The 22,795-nt window shown below is 43.9% G+C and overlaps 1 protein-coding gene across 1 annotated transcript in view; it reads right to left on the minus strand.

Moving 5' to 3' along the window:
* The window catches only part of GABRR3 (gamma-aminobutyric acid type A receptor subunit rho3), a 131,028-nt gene that overhangs the window by 27,652 nt on the left and 80,581 nt on the right, over positions 1-22,795 (minus strand). Inside the window, exons 5-6 of the mRNA XM_075333101.1 lie at positions 21,867-21,949; positions 14,973-15,113 (exon numbers count right to left, since the gene is read on the minus strand). Of these exons, the coding sequence (XP_075189216.1) occupies positions 14,973-15,113; positions 21,867-21,949 (224 nt within the window). The remainder of the gene's footprint in view (positions 1-14,972; positions 15,114-21,866; positions 21,950-22,795) is intronic.

Raw genomic sequence — 22,795 nt, forward strand, 5'->3', positions numbered from 1 at the left:
GAGATGGAGACATTTTATTGAAAGCCAATTCACACAGGGAGAAATAATTAACCTGATGGCACCTTTTGTTTACTCGGAGTGGTATATCCTGAGCGATATCCAGGACAGCCTGGGTAAACTGAGAATCACCTAGGAGGGGGCTCTGGCGGGAGGGGGAGACGAGACGGTTGGGAATACCAAGGCACGCTAGCAAAATTGAAATCATTCAGGGACGACACAGAGATTTAACGAATTGTATTGCATATGTTATATTATATTTCATTACCTCTGTTTTGGTTTAATGTTACTGTATACTATCTTAAATCGAACAGCAACATGGAACTCCAAATTGGGGTATCACCCACCTCTATGTCACATTTTGTCAGACGAATGTTCTTCTTTTGCAATGATACTTGTCATGTTTTTACAAATTTGAAAAATCAATAAAAAACGTTTTGAAAAAAAAAAAAAAATGACGTAGCGCTCCGCGGTATTTTTGATTCTCAGTGCAGATAAAGCAGACAACTATGGGTTGCCACCCCCATCTGCCTGGCGTTACCTTGGCTGGCAATCAAAATACAGGGAAGCCCATTAATTTTTTTTATTTAAAAAATAGTTAAAAAAAAATAATGTTGGGTCCCCCCATTTTTGATAGCCAGCTAGGGTAAAGCAGACGGCTGTAGCCTGAAAACCACAGCTGGCAGCTTTACCGTGGTTGGGAATCCAATGTGGAGGTCACCCCAGGCTCTTTTTTTATAATTCGTTTATAAATAATAATAATTACAAAAAAAAAGTAGGGTCCCCCCCAAATTGGATCACCAGCCAAGGTAAAGCGGACAGCTGTGGTCTGGTATTCTCAGGGTGGGAAGGTCCATAGTTATTGGGCCTTCATAGCCTAAAAATAGCAGGCCACAGGCACCCCAGATGTGGCGCATCCACTAGATGCGCCAATCCTGGCGCTTCACCACACAGCTCATCCCGTGTCCTGGTGCAGTGGCAAACGGGGTAATAAATGGGGTTGATACTAGTTGTAAAGTCATCTGACATCAAGCCCAGCAGTTTGTGATGTCATGGTGTCTATCAGATACCCGACATCACAAACTGTCAGTACTAACAAAAAAAAATCGACAAAAAAAATTTATTTGAAAGAAAACTCCCCAAAACATTCCCTCTTTCACAAATTTATTGTAAGGAAAAAACGGGAACGTATCCCCCATTTTCTAGGAGTGCAGACCCTCCATGTGAGGAGTGAGGGTGTAATGAATCTGCACCCACTCTCCCCGGGTCCACAGCAGCAGAGTCCATGTCGTAACGGTTTCTACCAAAGCTGCAATGCCCTGCTCATGAGGTAAGGGCATGCCTAATCAGGAGAACTATTCTACATTTCCAAATATTGGTATTTGCTGATATTATTGCTATTCCACCTACTATATATTGGGGATAGGATCTTGGAGATGGAATACCCCTTTAAGTCCAGTTATCCAGCTGAATGAATTCTAAACAACAGAGCTCACTATTTAGATGTATTTTCTTGTGGCGTATAACGGATTCTCATGTTTGGTAGTCGTTCAGTAGGGCAACTATAAAATCAAATGCCTCCATTTGGAAATGTAGTATATAGCTCTCCTGATCAACTATGTTCCTTACCTCATGAGCAGGGCATTGCAGTAATAATAATAATTTATTCATTTATTTAGCGCTATTAATTCCATAGCGCTTTGCATACATTGGGAACACTGTCCCCATTGGGGCTCACAATCTAAATTCCCTATCTGTATGTCTTTGGAGTGTGGGAGGAAACCAGAGTACCCGGAGGAAACCCACGCAAACACGGGGAGAACATACAAACTCCTTGCAGATGGTGTCCTGGGTGGGAATTGAACCCAGGACTTCAGCGCTGCAAGACTGCAGTGCTAACCACTGAGCCACCGTGCTGCCCATTTAGCTTACAGATGCATAACCACCACTCACTGTGTCTGAACACAGGAAGCTGACCTGACAGCCGCTCTGTGCATGCGGCAGCGTCTATTGTGAAGGAGAGGGCCGCAGGGGATCAAGGCTGCACAGGTACCGTGGGACACCGGGGAACACCGGTGGGGTTATAGGGGGTAACCTGGCAGGGCCTGGGGAGGAGTTTTCTGTCGCATGTGTCATGGCACATGCGACAGAAATCAGAGGAGTAGGGTGAATGCGGCCGGCGCGCTGCTGTGCGCGCGGCCATCTTGGATTTCTGGGAGGGCATCGGGGGGGCACTTTGGCGACACTGGGGGACCGGGTAGGAGATTTATCATGTTTGTTCATGCCAGAAGGGAGATAAATAATTTTTTACCGACACTGTCATTTACTGTAACGTGATCATCGGTGTACAGTGTATACCTGTGATCACGTGAGCGGGGACCGGAAAAACCGTCCTGAATCAGGATCTCCCGGGTCTCAGCTACGCCTGAAACCCTGGATATTTTCTGACGCTGGGGGGCGCTATTCACTTATTTCTGCCTGCTGTTTATAAATGGCAGATCAGAATAAGGCTACATTAACAAGACCGATCTGTTTTTGCGGTCTGCAAAAAACAGTCCGTTTTTTTTCACGGGTGCATCCGTGTGGCATCCGTTTCCATTCCGTAGACGGTCCGTATGTCATCTGTTTGTCATCCTTGTGCCTTCTGTTTTTTTTGCGTACTGCAAAAAAACTGAAGGAGGGAAAATACATAAATTTACCCAGGATCCATAGCTTCAACCTACATGAGGCGGTCACATGTTCACTCCAGTGCCATTTTCTACTGCTTTTCACAGCGTAGAGCGCTCTGGTGATTTTACAGTGCTTGTACACTTCATATCAGTCTTTTCTGTCATTATAATGGCAGAAAGACACATAATGTCCCACTCTCCTACATTTTGTAATTTTGCACCCTTTGGTGCCTTTCATGTGGCACTAAGGGGTGCTTAGCTTTGTATTTAGCCAAAAAAATGAAAAAAAAAAAAATGACATAGGGTTCCCCCTATTTTTGTAGCCAGCTAGGGTAAAGCAGACGGCTGCAGCCTGCAGACCACAGCTGGCAGCTTCACCTTGGCTGGTAATCCAAAACTGAGGCACCCCACGCTGTTATTTTAAATTAAATAAATAATTAAAAAAAAACAAAACACGTAGGGGTCCCCCCAAAATTGGATCACCAGCCAAGGTAAAGCAGACAGCTGGGGTCTGATATTCTCAGACTAGGGAGGTCCATGGTTATTGGACTCTCCCCAGCCTAAAAATAGCAGGCCGCAGCCGCCCCAGAAGTGGCACATCCATTAGATGCGCCAATCCTGGTGCTTCGCCCCAGCTCATCCCGTGCCCTGGTGCGGTGGCAAACGGGGTAATATATGGGGTTAATACCAGATGTGTAATGTCACCTGGCACCAAGCCCTGGGGTTGGTGAGGTCAGGCGTCTATCAGATACCCGACATCACCAACCCAGTCAGTAATAAAAAAAAAATAGACGACAAACACATTTTTATTTGAAAAAACACTCGCCAATACATTCCCTCTTTAACCAATTTATTAGAAAGAAAAACAAATCCAGGTCTGGTGTAATACAAGGAGTTCCCATGACGATCCACACTGTCCCAGTCAATGAAGAGCAGGATGTTCCCCATTGGCTGGGAGAGCAATGCAGTGACCTGAGCTAACATCAATGGGTCAGCCCAGGTCACTGCAGGGGATGATAAGTGCTGCTGTCAGCGAGGTACATTACCTGCGCTGATCTCCTGCACACTGACTTCAATCATCTTCACAGCCAAGTATCGCGAGCGGCCCGTGATGTCACCGCTAGTCAGTCTCGGGTCGGAAGCGAGAGAAGGTGATGTGACAAGCGGCGGCCATGGAGGACAGTGACAGCGCTGAGGTCGGGACTTCATCACCGCAGGTAAGCCGAGCGGGACGATGTGTGCAGAGTGCCAGGTGGGCGGAGCCTAGCGGGGTAATGTGTGCAGAGTACCAGGTGGGCGGAGCCTAGCGGGGTAATGTGTGCAGAGTGCCAGGTGGGCGGAGCCTAGCGGGACTATGTGTGCGGAGTGTCAGGTGGGCGTAGCCTAGCGGGGTAATGTGTGCAGAGTGCCAGGTGGGAGAAGCCTAGCGGGACCATGTGTGCAGAGTGTCAGGTGGGCGGAGCCTAGCGGGACCATGTGTGCAGAGTGCCAGGTGGGCGGAGCCATGTGTGCTGCCGGTGGAGTGCGAAGTGGGTGGAGCCTAGCGGGGTCATGTGGCGCTGAGGACGTCAGTGTCGTGGACTGCATGGCTGGGGACAGGTGAGTGTGAGTGTGTCTATGTATGTGTACATGCCGCGTGCAGGAGGGGGCGGAGCGAGCTGAGCGGGGAAGTGTCGGCTTCCTGCACACGTAACTAGGATAAATATCGGGTTACTAACCAAAGCGCTTTGCTTGGATACCCGATGTTTATCTTGTTTACCAGCTTCTGGCAGGCTGCCAGCGATGGCGCCTGCACACCATATCTGTAAAAAGCCCTGCTTTTTGCTGCTAGAACCGTTCTCGAACGTAACTAGAACTATCGAACTTTAGTAAAAAGCTCGTGTTCTAGTTCGATATAGAACAGCCCCCAAAATCACTCGAACCGCGAACTGGAGAACCGCGAACCGCGCTCAACTCTAGTAATTATGCTGGTAACAGCCAAGTTTACACACTGCAGATTCTAGCTGGAGTGCCAAAACTATAAGATCAATTCCACAGTACAAAGGTAAATCACAAAATGTTCACAACTGCACTGCACTAACAACCTAGCTGGCCTCTGCTACTCAGGCCACACGGTTACTGCATTCTGGCTACTGAGGCCTACACTATGTCCTATTAAGTATGTAGTAGCGTGTCCAGTGCCCTACATCCCCCCTGAAGACAACATGGTTCATACACGTGTATTTATGTGAAATGTTATTTATGTGCGTTGCCTTCAGGTACAATATTTGCCAGCCACCACTAAATGTCGCTGGTCAGGGGAAAGTTTAGGGCTGAGGTGTAATGGTAGGGCTGAGAGAGTTAAAGGTAACCTCTCACCAGATTTGGCGACTATAAGTTGCAGCCACCACCAGTAGGCTCTTACATACAGTATTACAGAATACTGTACATTTGAGCCCAGGCCGCTGTGTAGAACATAAAAAACACTTTATAATAATCACCTAAGGGGCGGTGCGGTGCAGACTGGTCGGATGAACGTCTCCATTCTCCGGTACAGTCGCCTCCTCTTTCAGCCATCTTTGTCCTCCTTCTTCTGAAGCCTGGGTGCATGACGCATCCTATGTCATACAAAAGAGCCAGCATTGAGGTCGTACGCAGGCGCACTACAATACTTTGATCTGCCCTGCTCAGGGGAGATCAAAGTGCGCCTGCACAGGATCTCAATGCCGACTCGCACCATTTTCCCTGTTCCTGCTAATGAAAAAGATCCCCACAGGATGATGTTGCCACCACCTGATGATGATGAGCTGTCTCGGTTTGGAGTCAGACATAGCGGTTACCTTGGTTGCCAAAAAGTTCAATCTTGGTCTCTTCTGACCACTGCACCTTTCTGCATACACTTGGGGAGTCTCCCACATGTCTTTTGGTAAACTCTAAATCAGCTTTCCAATTTCTGGCTGCAAGTAAAGGCTTTTATAGGGTCACTCTTCCATAAACGGCAGCTTTATTGAGTGTACAGGTTATTGTGGTCGTATGACAGATACTCCAGTCTCTGCTTTGGAACTCTGCAGCTCCTTCAGGATTACCTCTGGTCTCTGCGCTGCCTCTCTGATTAATGTCCTCCTTGACAGGGCTGAGAATTTTGGTGGGTGGCCCCCTCTTGGCAGGTTTGTTATGGTACCATGTTCTTTCTATTTGCTGATAATGGATTTAGTGGTGCTCCGGGGAACATCAGAGATTGGGTTATTTTTTTAAAACCCATCCCTGACTTGTACTTCTCATCACTTTGTCTCTGACTTGTTTAGAGATCTCCTTGATCTTCATGGTGAGCTGTCATTAATCCCTTATTACCCAGACTGCCACCGCACCAGAGCAATCAGGATGAGCTGGGTAAATTTCCAGGATTGACGCATTCAATGGGCAGCTGCAGGCTGCTATTTTTAATCTGGTGGGCCCAATAACCATGGGCCTCCCCAACCTGAGAATACCAGCTCCCAGCTGTCGGTTTTATGATGGCTAGATATCAAATTTGGGGGAAGGACCACACGCCGTTTTTAAAAAATATTTATTTAAATATTTTTTTAAAAAGTGGCATGCTTTTTTTTTCTAGTTCACAATATTTTTATTGAATTTTTAGGGGTGAAAGAGGATAACAATATACACGAGTAATTAACATATAATAAAATAAACCAGGGAAATAGGGAAGGCAAAGAGAAGGAAATAGTGAAGGGGAAAATTTGATACACAGCCAAGATAACGCGTACAAATGTGGGCTGAGGATATAGCTGTCTGCTTTATCATGGCTGGGTATCATAAAATGGGGGACCCTACATCAATTTTTTAATTTATTTTTACACCAGTCTAGACACAAATAGCGTGTGTACTTGAAAGCAGTCAGACACGCTGTCATACAGGGTGGGGCACTGTCTGACTGAAACTAATCAGAGATGAGGGGACTGCCGGTGGGTGGAGGAAGCAGTGCACATACAGTATATAAGGTTTTTGAGTGGTCCGGAAATAGATTGTACGGTCCTGGAAGCAGTGTACAGCCGCGCAGAGGCCAGTAAGTTATTCTTCTTTTATTTGATTTTGTTTTTATTACCCGGGCGCCCAGATCCGGATTATTACCCTGAGTATCTTGAAAACTCCAGGCCCGGGGGTTGAGGCTCGGGTTCTTTTGAACCCGCGCAAATCCGGACTTTAAAGTCCGGGTCTGCCCATCACTACTTATCAGACAAATCTGCTTCTTTCTCTAAGACTCTATGTAGATAGAAGAGGGAGTGGAGCTCCCTCTTGCCATCTCCTATCACTAAATGCATAATTTACCTCAGAATTGCTTATTTTCATGTGTACTGTTGATTTAGGAAATCAAAATTAAAACGATGGTTACACTTTAAAGGCGTGGTGAGGGGCATGATCATGTAAAGCAAAATTCGGTGAACTTTGCATTGCACCTCAGTGTGGGTTGCTCTAGTATGTTGGCTGGTGGGATTTGTATGACAGACTGCTTTTTCATAGTAGTTCAGCCCTGCCAACATTCCACGGGCCACAATCAACAACCTGATCATCTGTATGCGAATGAGATGTGTTGCACTGCGTGAGGCAAATGGTGGTCACAAGAGATGCTAACTGGTTTTCTGACCCCCCTTGGAGATCCCCATACTGTAAATCTGCACATTTTAGAGTGGCCTTTTATTGTGGGCAGCCTAAGGCACACCTGTGCAATAATCATGCTGTCTAATCGGCATCTTGATAAACCACACCTGTGAGATGGATGAACTATCTCTGCAAATGAAAAGTGCTCATTAAGGCTGGAGTCACACTTACGAGTGACTCGCCAAGTCTCGCATCGCATGACCCGGTATGGCCACACACTGTCCTGACAGGAGCGGGTCGGCTGCATGTATTTCTATGCAGCTGAGACACTCATGTCCAGAGAGGGTGATGTGATGCGAGACTCGGCGAGTCACTCGCAAGTGTGACTCCGGGCTAACACATATTTAAACAAATTTGTGAACAATGAGTGAGAGAAAAGGCCTTTTGTGTATGTAAAAAAGTGTTAGATCTTTGAGTTCAGCTCATGAAAAATGGGAGCAAAAACAAAAGTGTTGTGTTTATGTGACGCCCTGGCACACCAGGTAGTCACAGAAAGAGTTAATCCTCCTTGGTACCACCTGATCCCACATCGGTGCAGTGAGGCAGCCACACACTTCCCCCAGTGTAGCAACTGAAAAGAGCAGGAGGGGAGGAGTTGAGGGTCAGTAGGAGAAGGGAGTGAGAGGAGAGCAGACAGGGGTTGTAGCTCCTGGGCTGCTGAGGAAGTGAAGAAAAGCGAAAGCCGAGTTCTAGGAGGTGAAGTGGAGAGTAGGCTCAGGGGAACCCGTGGTGGACTGGGGCAGGGTAGTGGCCTGCCGGTAGTGTGCATGGGAACCCGGACTTGTGCAGAGAAAGGACTTCCCCCGTCCGAAACCGAGGAGGAAAAGGTGACTGTCAGCTGGAGTGCAGGAGAGAGAGGGTCTTGCTTCTTGTATCGGGTGTGGGATCCGAACACCCCCGTACCAAAGGCCTACGGACACCGGCAATTTCTGGTTAAGTACTGGACTCTGAGTATTTCTTCCATCTGTGTTTACTGACCCTCTACATCAATATAGCCTAATCCAGCACCACGACAACCGAACTGTGAGTTTCCTGCTCCCTGCAATTCCTCTCACAATACCCTGGTTCCCAAAACTGCACCTCCCCTACCGTGGAAGGGATACCACCTTGCTGCCCAGATCCATCAGCCCCGGGTACCCCATATACCGGCAGCATCGGTGCAATCTATCATCACCGCGACCCACGGGTGGCGTCACTGACAAAGACTCTATCCCTTGTAAATATCCCCTTTTCACTCGTGGGCGACGGACGGCTGCACGAGCCCCAGATCCGGCTGCCACTCGAGCCACAGCCAGTGCCCGGATCCGAGTGCCTCGAGCGGCCCCCCGGTTGTGATCCATCCCCCGCCCGTGACAATTTGGCGTCACAAACAGGATTCTTACCCCATCAGTAGATGCCGTGCACCTTGTTCTGAAATCCGTGAACTGTTTGAAAATTATGACCTGCCGCCATCTTGCCCGCCATTTTTGGTGCCAAAACAATGGCACCATCTTCTTCTTGCCCAAAAATAGCACAAAGTTGAAGCCCCGCCCCCTGGGAACACGGCCGGAAGGAAGTAACACCCTGAGGCCGAAAAAGAAACTAGTGAGCCACGCGAGGAGAGTGCACGCAAAAGACCAAGGGGGAGGGGGGCGGGCAGAGAAGCTGCGGCATGTAACCAGTACTGTAAAGTGCAGGGACGCCAGGACTCTGCAAAATTTCGTTCCTGGACACAAGAGCGGCAAGATGTCACAGCAGGCTGCAACCCCGTCGACATCCCATCTGGCGCCGAGCCAGACCACGGCCCCGATGACATCATCCCCGGCCCCGTCAGTCTGCCCGGCCGCAACAGAGATGACGTCGGCCTTGGCAGTCCGCCCGGCCGCAACAGAGATGACGGCGGCTCTGGCAGTCCGCCTGGCCGCAAAAACGACAGCACCCATCCTGAAATCTCCCCCAGCTGCAGTGCCAGCCGCTCCCAAATGCCCCGTCCCGGCTGTGGAACAGCTGGAGTGCACCTGCTGAGAGGAGGAGCAGGCCACTGAGCGTTTGGGCTCTCAGCAGTTAGCGAGGTCGGTTGTAGCCAGCGCCGAGGGCATCCAAGTGGGCCTGGCTCCTGAGCAGGAGGCAGAGTATGGAACCCGTGCCCTGTATTGGGAACGGCAGCAGTTGTAAAAATGTTGTTTTATGGACTGGCGGGAAAGACAGCTTCGTAACGTTTAAAGTGATGTGCCTCCCCTTAGGGGGATGAGATGTTTTATATGTTTTAAACTTTCACATTTTTCCCGTTACAGTTTCCTGTAAAGTAAACCGTCGGTGTCCGGACAACCCGCGGACGGGCTGTGTCTTTCCAAGGGGGAATATGACGCCCTGGCACACCAGGTAGTCACAGAAAGAGTTAATCCTCCTTAGTACCACCTGATCCCACATCGGTGCAGTGAGGCAGCCGCACCCTTCCCCCAGTGTAGCAACTGAAAAGAGCAGGAGGGGAGGAGTTGAGGGTCAGTAGGAGAATGGAGTGAGAGGAGAGCAGACAGGTGTTGTAGCTCCTGGGCTGCTGGGAAAGTGAAGAAAAATGAAAGCCGAGTTCTAGGAGGTGAAGTGGAGAGTAGGCTCAGGGGAACCCGTGGTGGATTGGGGCAGGGTAGTGGCCCACCGGTAGTGTGCACGGGAACCCGGACTTGTGCAGAGAAAGGACTTCCCCCGTCCGAAACCATGGAGGAAAAGGTGACTGTCAGCTGGAGTGCAAGAGAGAGAGGGCCCTGCTTCTTGTACCGGGTGTGGGATCCGAACACCCCCGTACCAAAGGCCTACGGACACCGGCAATTTCTGGTTAAGTACTGGACTCTGAGTATTTCTTCCATCTGTGTTTACTGACACTCCACATCAATACAGCCTCATCCAGCACCACGACAACCGAACTGTGAGTTTCCTGCTCCCTGCAATCCCTCTCACAATAGGCCCCGGGACTACACCTCCCCTACCCGTGAAGGGGATACCACCTTGCTGCCCAGATCCATCAGCCCTGGGTACCCCATCTACTGGCAGCAGCGGTGCCATCTATCATCACCGCGAACCACGGGTGGCATCACTGACAAAGACTCTATCCCTTGTAAATATCCCCTTTTCACTCGACGGATGGCTGCGTGAAACCCCAGATCCGGCTGCCACTCGAGCCACAGCCAGTGCCCGGATCCGAGTGCCTCGAGCAGCCCCCCGGTTGTGATCCGTCCCCCGCCCGCAACATTTATATTTTTGTTCAGTGTATATAGATTTGATATTACCATAACAGTACTGACTTTATGGAAAAAAGTTCTCAGGTAATTTTTATTGCAACTAAGTGAATGACATATAAAAAAATTCCCCCTCTCCCCCCAAAAAATATTGCACTTTTTTATTTTTTAACTCCACCCCACTTACAATATTTTTTTCTCCAGTTTTTCAGTTCATAAAATGGTGACATAAATGATGTAATTCAAAACTACCTACAACTTTACCCACAAAAACCAAGCCTGCATATGGGTATGTCAACAGGAAAATACAAAACTTATGAATTTTGAAATGTGTTGAATCAAAAACAAAAGAAACAATGAAAAATTATGTTTGAGGTATTAAAGGGCAAAGGTATGTTCACACAATTTTTATGGGGATATTGGAGAGGATGAGTGAACCCAAGGTTCGGTGTTTGTACCGAAAACAGACTTTACAAAAAAAACAAACAGAGTTCGGGTACTGTATGTATGCTGACTAGTCACGTGACCATCGCTGTGTTCGGGTATGCTCGGTGCTCAGCCCAGTGCGAGCATTGTGCAGTGTTTGAATGGCTCACACTAGGGATAACCGGTGAGCCACTGTGCTGCCCAATTATGAGTAGAGATGAGTAAACCCAACATTTGGTGTTTGTACCTAACATAGACTTTACCAAAAAACTGAGTTTTGGTTATGAGTTTGTGTGCATTACATCTGAACACCACTCTCGTGAGCATTGCTGTGCTCCGGTACGCTCAGTGCTCGGCCCTGTACAAGCCTCTTGCAGTGTTTGAACGGCTCACACTTGGGGTAACAACAGCGTGATCTGATGTAGTGTGTCCCCCCACAAAAAAAAAATGGAAAAACATCACCCATTTGTCCCGGAAGTGATATGTTTATGGCTGGCTGTATGTGAGCAGAAACCTGAACTGCCCAATTAGTGAATTCAGTTGGGGTTCAGGTAAAGTCTGGGTCCCAAATAGAACTTTATCTAAAGTCCAGCTGGCTGAACCCACCAAAACCGAAGTTTCACAAGTCCGCTTAAATCTAGTCACCTCCAAAATCCACATCATAAACAGCTACAAATGCTTATGGAGTATGTCTCATATTGATTTCAATGGAAAAATCCCACTTAGGCTATGTAGGGTTTCTTTTTTTAGACGTTTGTAGAAACTGCTCCAAAACAAGCCTGAAAAATTTCTCAAAAACCATTTCTATTGAAAAATGATTTGCTGTTCATATGTTCAACCTTTTGACAGTTTTCATGCAGCTTTAGGTTTTCAATACCTCAAAATGCCTACAAGAAGTGATCTGCAATTATCCAGGTGTGTCCCACTACAAAGCCATAATTCACAACAGAAGTCAATGGTAATGCTAAAAAAATGCCACAAACACAGCCGGGTGTCTTTTGGAATATTCTGCAAGTGTTTTTGAAGTGTTTTAATTTCATAAAATGCAAACAATTGCTTACTGAATATATAGAATATTGCCAATAAAAAAAATAAAGTATGCCTAAGGAAATAAGTTAACAAAAAACACTTTGTGTCTGGACATATTTTCATAAAGCTCATCTTTTTTTCAGTGTGGAAAAGGAGGCAACATGTCAGTTTTACATTTCTCCATATTTGACAGGGAGTTAAATGAAACATAAACACAAGTCCTGTGCACAAAAAAGCAACACATTTACAAGTGCATCTCAATAAATTAGAATATCATAAAAAAGTTAATTTATTTCAGTAATTCAATACAAAAAGGTAAACGAATATATTATATAGCGTCATTACACACAGAGGGATCTATTCCTATATATTATATAGAGTCATTACACACAGAGGGATCTATTTCTATATATTATATAGCGTCATTGCACACAGCGTGATCTATTTCAAGTGTTTATTTCTGTTAATGATGATGATTATGGCTTACAGCCAATGAAAACCCAAAAGTCATTATCTCAGAAAATTAGAATATTATATAAGACTGTTGGCGCCTACTGAAAAGTCTGTACAGTAAATGCCTCAATACTTGGTCAGGGCTCCTTTTGCATGAATTATTGCATCAATGCAGCGTGGCATGGAGGCGATCAGCCTGTGGCACTGCTGAAGTGTTATGGAAGCCCAGGTTGCTTTGATAGCAGCCTTCAGCTCATCTGCATTGTTGGGTCTGGTGTCTCTCATCTTCCTCTTGACAATACTCCATAGACTCTCTATGGGGTTTAGGTCAGGAGAGTTTGCTGGCCTATGAAGCACAGTTATACTGTGGTTATTAAACCAGGTATTGGTACTTTTGGCAGTGTGGACAGGTACCAAGTCCTGCTGGAAAATTAAATTTCCATCTCCAAAAATCTTGTTGGCACAGGGAAGCATGAAGTGCTCTAAAATTTCCTGGTAGACGGCTGGCCTAACTTTGGTCTTGATAAACACAGCAGAGCTACACCAGCAGATGACATAGCTCCCCAAACCATCACTGATTGTGGAAACTTCACACTAGACCTCAGCAGCTTGGATTGTGGCCTCTCCACTCTTCCTCCAGACTCTGGGACCGCGATTTCCACATAAAATGCAAAATTTACTTTTATCTGAAAACACCTTGGACCACTGAGCAACAGTCCAGTTCTTTTTCTACTTGGCGCAGGTAAGACACTTCTGGCATTGTCTATTGGTCATGAGTAGCTTGACACAAGGAATGCGACAGCTGTAGCCCATGTCCTGGATATGGCTGTGTGTGGTGGCTCTTGAAGCACTGACTCAAGCAGCAGTCCACTTCTTATGAATCTCCACCAAAATTTTAAATGGTCTTTTCTTAACTATCCTATCAAGGCTTTGGTTATCCCGGTTGCTTGTGCACCTTTTTCTGCCACACTTTTTCCTTCCCCTCAACCTTCCATTAATATCCCTGGATACAGCACTCTGTGAACAGCCAGCTTCTTTAGGAATAACTTTTTGTGCTTTACCCTACTTGTGGAGTGTGTCAATGACTGCCTTCTGGACATTTGTCAAGTCAGCAATCTTCCCCTTGATTGTGTAGCCTACGAAACCAGGCTAAGGGATCATGTTAAATGCTTAGGAAGCCTTTGCAGGTGTTTTGTGGAAATTATTCTAGTTTTCTGAGATAATGACTTTTGGGTTTATGTGTAATGAATCTATATAATATACGCATTTCCCTTTTTGTATTGAATTACTCAAATAAAGTAACTTTTTAATGATATTCTAATTTATTGAGATGCACCTGTATAAGTATTACTGAAATGCATCCAGAAACTTTTTATATGAAGTTTTCAATAGTTAATTTTTCAACCAAAAACATCAACATTAAAAAACCACAGGTGAACTGGTGAACCCTATAATTTACCATGAATTTTTAAACGCAAGAGCATATTCACATGTCAGATGCCATCTGAGTGCTGTCCATTTTTTTTATGGACCCATAGACTTGCATTGCCAATTTTGTTTTGACACTTGGATCAAAATCGGACATGTCTCTGATTTTGTAAGGATCACTTGGTCCATGGACATGTGAATGATCCCATTCACTATTGTCGGTAATTTTCCTATATGTGAAAACCACAGATAGCACTCGTACGCAAAAAACCTGATGTCTAAATGAGGCGTTATATAGACTTAAATGTTCTGCCGATCAGTGGGAGTTTGGGTCCTGAGACACCCCCCCCCCCGATGGCTCAAAACACTGCATTAAAGAACTCACTTCAGAAAGCAACAGCTCCCAACTACATCATGAGCACAGAATGGTGCATGGGCTCAATAGAAGGTTCCTGGTACTGATTCAATAAGATTGGCATTTCATGCACTAGAGTAAAATTTCTGGTATAAGAAGCGCTACCGCTATTGAGGAACTTGACATTTGGGCCACATCACGTCCCACCCTGGCTCCTCCCCAGCTATACCCATTTTGGCACAGCTGCGCAAAGATGAAGGAAAAATGCCAAAAGTAGCAACGTTTTTGCACAAAACCTTGCAACTGTTTAAAGTGTTTTATACCAGAATTCTGCAGTAAGAATTGGGGCCTTTGAGCCCATACATTGATTTGTGCACATACTCATGCAAGAAATGTGTGCTGCTTGCTGACGTAAGTTCTTCAGAGCAGTATTTTTGAGTGATCGGTGGGGTCTTGGTACCCAGACCCCCATTGATAAGCAGATGGGTGCATGCTTGACTGCGATCCATTTAAAACTCCTCCTGGATGTTGTCTTAACATTGTTGTCTGTTGTCTTAACGTTGGATGTTGTCTGGATGTAAATATTAACAAAGATCTCAGTAGTTGACTACCACTAATCTAATATCTATCACTGAATGGGCAATAAACCATCCAGCTGTAATACCCTTTTACATGTTGTCCAGTTTGGAGAGCCCATATACTTGGATTTGATGTCCAGAATCCACATTTCTTGACCTAAGGAGAAAGCGTTTTTTTTTCTATACCTACCTGTGCTGGTGTACAAGGCCAGTCCACTAGATGCACTGAACTCTTCAATGAAAAACTGTGACAGTGCAATATGTTCATCGGTTACTAGAGACTCATTTCCTTTCTTCCAGTAGAGCATGAGGTCATCCTCATTGTAGGCATCTGTGAAAGATCAAATCAAGTCATGAAGGGCAGGTGGAGCACATATTTGTAATATTTTCTCAGAAGACTAATTAGTATGAATACAGCTGGAACTGGTGGCATTCCCATACTAATGAGATTAGCAATTGGTCAAATTACAAATGTAGAATGTGTGAAGGTAAATGCCCTCTTTGTAATAAAGAATAATAGGACTTGTGACATAAGGGCAGTTGTCCTAGGTGTCAAATTCAATGGGGACCCAAAATTTCACCTCAGGCACCACTGCCACAGCGAACAAACTAGATGATTTACAGTGATGAGCAAAAGGGTAACAATGTTTTGAACTTTTAGGCTCCATATCTCACCCTCCACTACAGCTTTGAATGTGAGACTACCTTAATTTTATAGACCTTTTTTATAGATCATCTTGGTACATAAATTTCACTTGCAACTAATGATGGGCTGAGCCGGACTGTAAAAGTTTGAATCCACGCAGTTTCAAAAGAATCTGATACCGACCTCAGGCCCAGAGTTCTCCAGATCCGGCCACCCGGGTAATAAAAAAAATTAAAGAAAATAAGAATAAAGCAAGCGCTTTATACTTACTGTTCTCCGCCCGACTGTAACTCTGCTTCCAGGCTGTTCACTCTACTTCTAGGGCCGCTCATTATATGCACTGCTTTGCTCGCCTACTGGCAGTCCTGGCATCACTGATTGATTGCAGTCAGACAGCGCCCCCCAGCCTGTGTGACAACGTGCCTAAATGCAACCAATCAGAGGTGCTGTGTCTGCATCTAGATTGGAGTTAAATAAATAAATAAAAAAATTGGTGTAAGGTCCCCCCATATTATGATACCTAGCCCAGATAAAGTATACGGCTACAGACTGCAGCCTCCAGCCATCCACTTATCTTGGCTGTGTATCAAATAAATAATTTAAATAAGTTTTTGAAATAAATAATTAAAAAAAAATTGCATGCAATCCCCAACCAATTTTGATACCCAACCATAATAAACCCGACAGTTGGGAGCTGATATTCTCAGGCTGGGGAGGACCATGGTTATTGGGCCACCCAGCCTAAAAACAACAGCCTACAGCCACCCAGCATTGTCGCATCCATTAGATGCGACAATCCCTGAACTTTACTCTGCTCATCCTGATTGCCCTGGTGAGGTGACTTTCAGGGTAATAAGGGGTTAATAACAGCTCACAGTTGCCACTAAGCCAAGATCAAATTTTTAAAAGGGAAAAAGTTCAATAAAGTTGGATTCATGTATGAAGCGCAGTTGTGAATCAAGGTTATGTGAGTTCATGAAAAAATACACAATTGCAGAAGTAGAAATATATGGGGGAATTTGAATTGGTAGGGGATTGTTCACTTAACACTTTGGTAGGGCATCGTTTCCTTTATCACATATCACTAATTTACTTAAACTGTACTTGGAGTTAAGAGAAACTAACATCTCTGCTCATATGAGGATACCAAGACATGGGAAAATTACAAAAATAAATCGGTATCACGTCCTACTATATCTGCATTTTTTTTCACAAAAAAAGCTACAAAAACTGATAGCAACATTTTTGTTGAATTTTTTTCACTTACTCGTTGTGTTTTATGTGTGAAAACATTCTGCAAAAACGACGAAATAATTGACATGCTGCAGTTTTTAAAAACATTTTTCTCAATTTTTTTTCATGTGGATTTTGGAGATAAAATAATCTGTCTATAAATTCAGAATGCTATGTGAATTGTTAAAACAAATCAGCGTGATATCTCATGTCTCATACCAGTTTCTCGGTGTTTCTCGTGCCGTAGCTGGCCGAGATGGTTTACAGTAGACATAAAGACGTATTTCCAGCTTTTTAAATGAGATGCAGTGTGCTTAGATTTAACCCTCTGTGTCCTGGAAAGATTACATTAGTTCCACGATTTAATGTGCTAAGCGTGTATAAATAGAAACAAAGTTATTATTAAATGGGCCACATTAATCCCAGATGACTAAGGAAAATAAGCTCTTCCCAGTCATATCAAAATACAATGAGGTCATCATTACTGACTGCCCCGTCTACTATTAACTATGACGAGAACTAAATGATAGAATGATTTTTTTTTAACTTTTTCACAATCAATTCTGTCGTTCTATAAAACCAAAAGCTGTATCCAATAGCAGGGTTGACAGTGATATTGTCTAACACTGACAGTGGATATAAAAAGTCAAAACGTCTATACACCCCTGTTAAAATGGCAGGCTTTTGTCATGTAAAAAAAATCATACCAAGCAGAACCATTTCAGAACTTTTTTTATCTTTAACGTTACCCATAATCTGTTCAAAGTCATTGAGAAATAGACTCAAATAATTTTGAAAGGAAAAGTGAAAAAAACCCTTAAAATAATGTGGTTGCAAAAGTGTGAACACCCTCTTATAACTGAGGATATGATTGTGTTCATAATTTGCTAATTTCATTCAAACACATGATACATATTCAGTACACAGCTGACATTATTTTCTGGTTAATGCCATATAAAGTTTAGCTGTTTTAGTAGGTTTTCCTGATATTTTCTTAGTTGTATTTTACAACAAAAGCATTTGTCCATAAACAGCTTACAACACAGCAAAGGGATCTCAATGTTGAAAGTTATGAGTTAGGAGAAAGGTACAAAAAATTTCCATGGAATTAGATATACCATGGAACACAGTCATTAAGAAGTGGTTTGAGTTTGGCACAACAGTGACATTATCTAGAACTGGATGTCCTTCAAAAATTGATGAAAAGAAAATTAGTCCAAGAGGCAACGAAGAGGCAACTTTGTAGGAATTTCTAGCAAGCATTTGTTGTCTAATGCATGTGACCACAATCTCTCATATTCTTTATATGTTCAGTCTATTGTGGCAAGACAGAAGCCTTTTATTACAAATAAAACATCCAAGCACAGCTATGTTTTGCCAAAACCTTCATAAGCCCATATAAAGCCTGCCAAATGCATGTGGGAAAACAAGTTATGGTCTCATGAGAACAAGGTTGAAATTTTTGGCCACAATTCCAAAAGGTATATTTGGCATAAAGCCAACACTGCACAGCATTTAAAAAAACACCATACCCACAGTGAAGCATGGTGGGGCAGCATTATACTTTGGGGTTGTTTTTCAGTGTCTGGAACTGTGGCTGTAGTCAAGGGGGATGATATTATGAACAGTTTCAAATATCAGTCAATTTTACAACAAAACCTTCAGGCTTGTGCTAAACATCTGTAGCTGAAGAGGAATTTCATTTCTCAGCACAACATCAACCTTAGGCACACCTCCAATTCAACAAAAGAATGGCTTCTCCAGATGCAAAGTTTTGGAATGATGCAGCCAAAGCCCAGGCCTGAATCAAAATGAAGATCTGTGAGTGATATGAAGAGAGTACTGTGCACAGAAGATGTCCCCACAATCTGACAGATGTGGAGCTACTGCAAGGAAAAGTTGGTATTTTTGCCAGCTCTAGATGTGCCATGCTGATAGACTCCTACACAAAAAGACTGAAGGATATCATAACTTCAAAGGGTCCTTCAACAAAGTATGTGTTTAAAGGTGTGCATATTTATGCAACCACATTATTTCTTAATTTTTCTTTTTCACACCAAAAGATATCAGATTACGGGTGATATTAAAGGTGGAAAAATATCTGAAATGTTTCTTCTTGATATAACTTTTATATCATAAAAACCTGGCATTTTAACATGTTTCTGAAGACTTTTTATATCCACTGTAACAGAGAGGTGCAGGAACTAAAGAAAAACAATGCCAAATTCAGGAGAACAGGAACATTTACACCCCATATACACACACATATATATATATATATATATATATATATATATATATATATATATATATATATATATATATATATATATATATATATGGGAATATATACATGCATTTCTCACCAGATGTTGGTGATGGTAGCAACCCATCCAATCGATACGGGTACAGTAATCAAACAATAGATGTCAATGAATTAAGTTATAGGTAATAATGAGAAATGACACAGGGAAAAAGTACTGAAAATTATAATATAGAGAGATGCAAACAGCCATGGAAAGTCAAGAAACCAGCTGAAATCTGCCAGTAATTAGAAAGCAATTCTGCCACTTAGTGAAAAATAATATGAGCTGGTTCAACTGATGGCGTATAAAAAAATTGTCTCATTTCCAAGGTGCTAAACAAGAAACATCTCATAATGGGTAAAACCAGTGAACTGTCTCAAGACCTTCACAACCTTATTACTGAAAAACATACTGATGGTATTAGTTACAAATGAATTTCTAAATTACTGAAGGCTCCAGTGAGAACTGATGGGGCCATAAACAGGAAGGGGAAAGAATATCATTTCACTATACACCGGCCACACCCATCTGTCCCCTGCAAGATTTCAGACACAAGAGTGAAAAGAATTACCAAAAGAGTTGTCCAAAAGCCAAGAATCTCGGCCTAGCGGCACAGTGCAGCATTTCACGCTCGCTCTCCTTCACTGCTGTGCACTGCAAGCAGGAGTGATGCTGGGCTGTGATGAGCGGTGAAACTCCACCGATAGCCCAATGATTCAGGGAGACTGGGGCAGCCTCGGTGATGTCGGGTCAACTGTAAGTTGATGTAACATCACCAGATGTCAGAGGTCATTGAGCCTGGGGCTTACTTCATGGGGATGAGCAGACCGCAATAGCGCCGCTCAGAGGCAGAATTGGCTGAACAAGGTATTTAGAAAAAGCCTTCCCTATCAGTTTTACAGAGGTTTGGCCACTATTGCAGAGTAGTGAACCACCTCTTTAACTCCACAGGGCAACCAGTCCTCAATGTTTTATTAGATAGCATTCGGCTCAACTATGGAGCAGTACCAACCAACACTTTTTTGCTCATGCCGATTCGGCATGAGAAAAAAATGTCTGCATGCTGTGATTGGCAGCTTATATTAGATGGTGTGCACCTATACAAGTCTATGGGTGTGTGCAACTCATCGGATTGTCCTTGGATGTCATCCGAGTGCAGCCTGATATACACCAACACAGACAAGGGAGAAGATGGAGAAATTAAGTTTTCCATCTTCTCCGCACCTGCGCTCAGACTCTCGCATGCAAACGTTTGAGGCGACTGTCATTTGCATAATGCCTCCAATTCTATCTAATGAGAGAATAATCACCAGTGTGAGCGAACCCTTGGGCTAAGTTCACACATGCATATAAAAAAAGCACCATCCAGAAAATTGGGACAATTTTCTTTTTCATTTGTCATCTATATGCAATCCATTTTTATACAGAAGCAGTCGGTAAACATTTACAATACAAAATAATGTTTCATATGTTAAAGAATTGCAATATATCCAAGAGAATCAGTTGCTAAATGTTTTTTTTTGTGCACTGAGACTTGAATGGGTGAGTATTATCCAACACATTGCAGAAACTAATGCATGCTGCGATTTTTTTTTGCATTGCACAGATTCAGTCCGTGACAAAAATCTGATCTACCTATCCTGAAAGAGCAACTTCTCCTAATGATCCAGGAGCAATTTGGTGATATTTCCAGCTTGATGGAGACCATGTCACAAGGCAAAAGTGATAACTGATTAACTTGGTAAACGAAACATTGAAAATTTGGGTCCATGGCTGGGAAACTTGATGTGTTTTGTCAATAAAGGTTAAAAAATACATGAAATACTGATAACTCTTACTACAGAAATACAGTATCTGACTAAAGTGTCTAAAAAGACTAAACAGGCAAGCTTTGTGAAAGCTAAATTTGTGTTAGTCTCAAAACATTTGGCCACAACAGACTAAAGGCAAATACTATAGTAGCATAATTAGGAGACTGGATGCTTATCACACGGAGTTTTGCACAATCTTTGCTGACTGTTATAGCGGCATTGGGCGCAGTTCAGATTGCAGATTCTGATACCTCATCTGATGGTTTCTCCAGTGTATGGGAGACTCAGGCATTGACAAGCAGACTCAGGCATTGACCTGCTGTGTGCTGATTCATAGGCAGACTAGCAAGAGCTAATCTCTGCTGGTCTATTTGTTCCTTTGCTCACATGTTGTGGGGATGGGATGCCTATTACATCAGCTCCCCTCCGATTTATGCTGGTTGAAACCTACCACCCATGCCAGCTATTGTTTATTCTGTGTTGGTCTGTTAGGTGGGGTGTCCCAGACTTACTGGTGTACATTGTACTCATTGCTTGGTGTGGTTGTGAAGATTACACCTGTTGTTTTGTAGTTTCCTTCTTTCTCGTATTTTTCCTCCTGAACCACTTATTGTGTTTACCTTTGTGTCTGCGTGCTGTGTGACAGGTTTAGTTTTCCTTTGTCTGTCTTTATCTGTGGGTTTTATCACACTCCTGTCCTGTCCCTCCCTGGGGAAGGGGGAAAGGGGGAATCAGCTCAGGACTGGTCAGACCTCTCCACCATCAGGAGTATTCCTGGGGTTAGGGATAGGATAGGGTCTCCCAGCTTGAGGGATCGCTTAGGAGCCCTGGTTCCCTGCTTTCCCATTGTCATCATGACAATGCTTTTCTCACAACAAATGGCATTGTGGATTTTATAATCCAGGGGTAGAGAATGTAGAACTGGTGGAGAAAGAATGAACTTGATGGAGCCAAGTCTTTTTTTCAAACAATGTAACTACGTAAAATGACCTGGTAATCATATAATACAGGACACATTGTATATTTGGGACAAATTCTACATAACAAAGCTGAATTATGTTCTTCAAGTAATATGGAGAGCTACTTACAACTTTCCAGTTCTAAAGAACAATTCTGGGTGTCCAGAGGAAATCTGCTGAAATCCATGAAGCACATCGAAGATACGGTTATCCTGTAACAGTACAGAAAATAACGCTGTTACACGCGGTAACACTAATGTACTAATATGGTATGGGACAGATTATTTCCATTCTGATTTTATTACATGGCTGTATGTTAATTGTTACTATTAAGAACAATTGCACTAATGAACAAGAATTGCTTCCAATTAAAGAAATGTTTTTGACAATTTTAAACTAAAACTGTGATGTACAATAGTCACATTTTCAGGAAAAACTGTTTATATTAGTGAGTAGTGTTATAATTACATTATATTACTTATCCTGAACTGATTTCCAGTTCTCTCTGGTACCGGTTTTCAGAGCGGTATTCATTATTCAGCAGGTTGATACTGGAAACCGTTGACAATCTCATTAACAGACGCGATTCTTGCCGATATACCTTTTAGATAAGTACAATTCACTTTACTACCAAGGGCTTAGGTGCATATGTTCCATCAAGGCCAACTATAGTGGACAACAGAGGCATTCCTTAATTGGTCCCACGCCCTTGGATTACAGTTTGCCCACTGTGGACAATTCTCTATAGACTAAAGGGTGCTTTAAACGCTGTGACATCGCTAGCGATTGCTAGCGATGTCATGCGCGGCAGCACCCACCCCCGTCGTTCTTGCGATATGTGGTGATCGCAGCCGTATCAAACATTATCGCTACGGCAGCATTACACGCACATACCTGTTCAGCGACGTCGCTGTGACCGCCGAACAATCCCTCCTTCAAGGGGGAGGGACGCTGCCGTTCGGCGTCACAGCGGCGTCACACGGCAGCCGTCCAATAGCAGAGGAGGGGCGAAGATGAGCGGCCGTAACATGCCGCCTACCTCCTTCCTTCCTCATTGC

Source organism: Anomaloglossus baeobatrachus, chromosome 2 (genome assembly GCF_048569485.1).
Source record: "Anomaloglossus baeobatrachus isolate aAnoBae1 chromosome 2, aAnoBae1.hap1, whole genome shotgun sequence".
In the NCBI taxonomy this organism is placed as follows: Eukaryota; Metazoa; Chordata; class Amphibia; order Anura; family Aromobatidae; genus Anomaloglossus; species Anomaloglossus baeobatrachus.